At 46.4% G+C, this 4,441-nt stretch overlaps 1 protein-coding gene across 1 annotated transcript; it reads right to left on the reverse strand.

Moving 5' to 3' along the window:
- Positions 1 to 250: 250 nt before the first annotated feature.
- On the reverse strand, positions 251 to 3,715 carry ADRA2A (adrenoceptor alpha 2A). The gene has a single exon (XM_068258175.1). It carries the CDS (start codon positions 2,420 to 2,422, stop codon positions 1,118 to 1,120), a length of 1,305 nt encoding a protein of 434 aa, XP_068114276.1. The 5' UTR covers positions 2,423 to 3,715; the 3' UTR covers positions 251 to 1,117.
- Between the last annotated feature and the right edge of the window lie 726 nt (positions 3,716 to 4,441).

Below are 4,441 nucleotides of genomic sequence, written 5' to 3' on the forward strand. Positions count from 1 at the left end.
CACGCTACATGGATGTGGTAAAATTGGCCAATCCAAATTGGATGTGTGTACAAGGCTTAATACCACAGAAGACGTTGGTAAAGTAACACAGGCAGTGGGATCAGATAGCAACGTGTCCCTTGAGACCGAAACGCTGATATTTCGCACAATTCTGAACTGTTATGGAGGCGTGTCAGAGGCGTGATGGCAGGCGAGAATTCGCAACGCACTGCTTCATATTCAAAAGACAGAACAGGATTAAAACAGCAAATTTCATACATTTCTTTTAATCCAACCAAGGATATTTAAGATCACATTTGACATTTGTAAACTGAGTGATGCTCCCACTCCTGTGAAACAAGGGGTCTCCTGGCTACCTAGAGCACCAGGAAGAGGTTAAAATGCCAGATCCCTTTCCGACCTCATAACCTACCAGTGCTAGGAGACTTGGAAACGCCGCCTGCTTTAGCCCTTGTACCGGGCACCAAAACAGAGGTGTAGAACTGTACAGCCCTTCTGCAATTTCAGACAACAAAAGGTTAATGTGCGGATGCATCAGAGTGCATAAGCCGCTAACAATACTGACTTATAAAGTGACAAAGGCGTACACCATGGGGGTCCAATTTTGCCATCCACGAGGGAAAAGGACAACTGTTGCCCCACCAGCAGCATGTAGCTGGTGTCCCCATTATATTTTTATTTTTTTATTAACAAATCTTGTCATCAGCAACAGCTATGTTTTTCCCTGTCCGATTTTGTAAATTAGCCCCACAACTGGTTAAATCTTTTTTTTTTTTTTTTTTTTTTTTTTAGTTTTTTTTTAAAAAAAAAGAGAAATATACAAAGCAAATACATTTAAGATGAGATGCCTGGCAAGAATGATGCAAAATGATCATTTTCGTAGCAAAATATATTTATCAGTAAGCATTCATGGGTTCAGCTCCATGCCTTGCAAAAAAAAGAGGAAGGCACACATCTGCGATGGAGGGGGCAGAATACTTAGAACAGTTAACACAAAAAAACAATAAGATGGAGTTTTTTGTCTGGGCCTCCTCCTGCCACCCCAAAAGTAAAGGGGTAACCCCGGCAGGGGCTCAAGTTTCTAGTTCAAAGGTGTTTTTTTGAGGTGGGAGGGGGGTCACACAATCCTTTTCCTCTCACCCTTGCACAGAATCTTTTTGAAGGATCTCCTGAAGTCATGGTTGAAGATGGTGTAGATGACGGGGTTCAGGGAGCTGTTACAATAGCCAAACCAGAAGAAGAATTTAAAGAGTTTCTCTGGAACGGAGCAGCTTTTGTTGCAGATTGCAATGAGGGAGTAGGTGAAAAAGAAAGGGAACCAGCACACGACAAATACCCCAATGACCACAGCCAAGACAAATGTGAACCTTTTCTCCCTGTTCTGCCTGCCTCTCCACCTGGAAGCTTTGGCGCTTCTATCTTCCTCTTGCCTGGGCAAGCTGTCTCCTGGTTTGATCTGGCTCAGCTTGGTCTTCCCCTTGTTCCTGGAGGCTTTGTCGCCTTTCTTTTTGGAGGAATACTGCTGCTGGTCTTCATGGTGGTCAGAAGAAGACGAGTCCTCTAAGTCCACTCCATTAGCCTCTGGCACCTGGTTCTCACCCTCTCCTGACCCTCCAGCCTTCTCGCCATTGAGTTTCACTGGCAAGTCCTTATCTCCATAACCATTGTGCCTCTTCTCAGGCTCCCCATTGCTCCTTTTGCTAGGTGGGATCCTGGTCCTCTTCTTGGCAATCTGATAGATCCGGATGTAAACCAGGATCATGATGACACAGGGGGCGAAGAAGGATCCAATGCAGGAGGAGATTATGTACCACTTCTCCTCGTTGATCTTGCATTTTGGCTCCTCTATTTTGCCACTCTCCTTCTCAATAGTGATGAGGGGAGGGAAGGAAATCACAGCCGAAATGACCCACACAATGACGATAATGCATTTGATCCGGCGTGGTGTCCTCTTAAGGTTGTATTCAATGGCTTGGGTTATGGACCAGTAGCGGTCCAGGCTGATGGCGCACAAGTGTACGATGGAGGAGGTGCAGAAGAGGACGTCCAAAGCCAAGTAGATCTCACACCACACCTTGCCAAAGTACCAGTACCCCATCACTTCGTTGGCTAAAGAGAAGGGCATGACTAAAGTGGCCACTAAAATGTCCGCAGAGGCCAAGGAGACCAGGAACAAGTTCTGGGGGGCCTTGAGAGCCCGGCTCGTAAACACTGCGATCACCACCAGCACATTGCCGAACACTGTGAAGAGCATTAGAATACCCACCAGGGATATGAGTGCCAGCGTGACCTGCAAAGAGTAAGGGGGACCCCCTTCTTCGGAATTTGTCCCATTGAGCAGGGTGCCATTGGCACACTCCCCTGGGCACTCCATGGCAGAGATGCCCCCCCTCATTGCTAGTGGGTTCTCAAAGTTAATCATGAAATATCAATGTGTCTGTCCACGTCCTCAGCAGACTTCTCTGGGTGTGACATTGGACCAGCCGTAGGCTAGGGATTTCAGCAGCAGTAGCAGCCACAGCCAGCCATGTCCACCTGCTCCTATTCTGATTATTTGATTCCTGTTCTTACTACTGAGATTCTCGTACTTCTCTTTTTTTTCTCTTATTTTTTTCCCTCTCCCCTCCCCTTTTCTTTAGCTGTAGATTAATAAAGTCCACACTCTTACCTGCCTGAACATCTGGTTCAGCAGCAGGCACAAGCACCCGAGGGCTGCTGTGGGTTTGAATTCAGGTGCAGCATGCCTGTGCCATCAAGGGTTAACAGCAGGGTGGAGGAAGTGTAGGGAGATATGGACTGTGCCTGGGATAAACTTTTAAAGGGATCATCTCCTGTCCAGGTAGAGGTGGTTTTCTGTTCAAACAAAGGATGTTGCAAATCCTGTTTACAAGTAGTGGCTACAAGTCTTCTATCTGGCACAGTGGAGGCACGTCCACCAGTGTATGAGGCAGATGGTCTGGGTGAGCTGGGTGCTGTGCTTAGGAACTGCTGCCACAGAATGCTGAGATGCTAGGAGCTGCCTTTGCTTCCAGCAGTGTAATGCAATAGCTAAATCCAGTTTCTCCTTGCAGCTGAAGCTGTGCAATAGACTTGGGTGCTGTCCTTGCCACTGTGGGTGCTGCCTGTCCTTGCAGCTACCCAGTGCAATAGATCTGTGTGCTCTCACAGGTAGCAGTTGCTCAGTCCAGTATCTGATTGCTGTCGCAGGTTTCAGTTGATCTGTGCAATACCTTGTTGTCGATCTGTCCAGTAACTAGGTGCTGTCACAAGTTGCAGTTGAGCTGTGCAATAGCTGGGTGCTGATCTGTCCAAGGGGCTGTCGCAGGTTGCCATTGATCAGTGCAATATCTGGGTACGTACTTGTAGTAGTTGCTGATGATCTGTGCAATATCTGGTGGTTGATCAGTCCACTCTATAGGTGATGTCTATAGTTGATCTTTGATCAGAGTAGTTCTCTGCGTGCTGTTAGGCTAGCAGCAGTTGCTGGAGATAGATGAGAGCAATATCTGGATGCTGTTGATCAGGGCAATGTCCCCAGAGCTATCTGTCTTGTATCTGGGTGCTGTTCTAGGAGCCTCTCTGTGTAGTCCCAGCTGTGCAGTCTGTGAGGGTCCCTGTTCTGCAGTCAGATACACAGTGCAATAAGAGGCTTTGCACACACACAGACAGGAAGCAGCCTGTGGAAGGGAACACGTTCAGCTTGTGTTTGTTGTAAGAGCTGCCAGCACTGGACTCATATATAGCTGCACAATCAGTGCTGGAGCAGAGAACAGGCAACGTCACCCCCACGTGGGTATTCACCATCCCTACAGCCTGTGCTACACCCTCCACTCTGCTACACCCTCCACTACAGCTCAGTGCCCTGGCTAGGGACCATCTCCTCCTAAGTATTATTACACTGACTGTCCCTGACTGCATGGATAAATAGTCCCTCTGTTGTGATCAGCTCTATAGTGCCTAGGCTGATAAAAAAAAGTATATAAAAAGTAGGCTAATAAGTTTGTTGTAAGCCTGTGAGCATCAGGCAGGGAACACACAGTGCGTTTTCCTCTGCGATCTGCGGGTTTCCATTCTGCGCTCACGTTTTCCCGTAAGCAAATTTTCGCGTTTTGCAATTTTTTCTTTAAAAAAATTTGCATGTGGCGGAATATATTGTAATTACAACCGCACATGTTGTGCAAAAAAAAAATAAAAATAAAAAAAAAAGCAACGCAATCACAGGGAAAAATGAAGAACGCAAAACCCTAACGGACATGCGATTCCGGCCCAGGCCATTCACTATAATGAGCAGTGTGCATTTTGCCGTGTGCAAAAAGCAGGGCCCGTTTAACCAACATCTTTAATTTGCAAAAAATTTGAACATAAAGCTTTCACCCTTTTTTTTTTTGTCTTGTGTTTAAAATCTTTTTATTTTTGAAAATTATCATTTTGAAATTTATCC

Source organism: Hyperolius riggenbachi, chromosome 10 (genome assembly GCF_040937935.1).
Source record: "Hyperolius riggenbachi isolate aHypRig1 chromosome 10, aHypRig1.pri, whole genome shotgun sequence".
NCBI lineage: Eukaryota > Metazoa > Chordata > Amphibia > Anura > Hyperoliidae > Hyperolius > Hyperolius riggenbachi.

What these genes read in the sequence shown, in the direction of transcription:
- ADRA2A (XM_068258175.1), bottom strand. Translation starts at nt 2,422, where the DNA reads ATGATTAACTTTGAGAACCCACTAGCAATGAGGGGGGGCATCTCTGCC.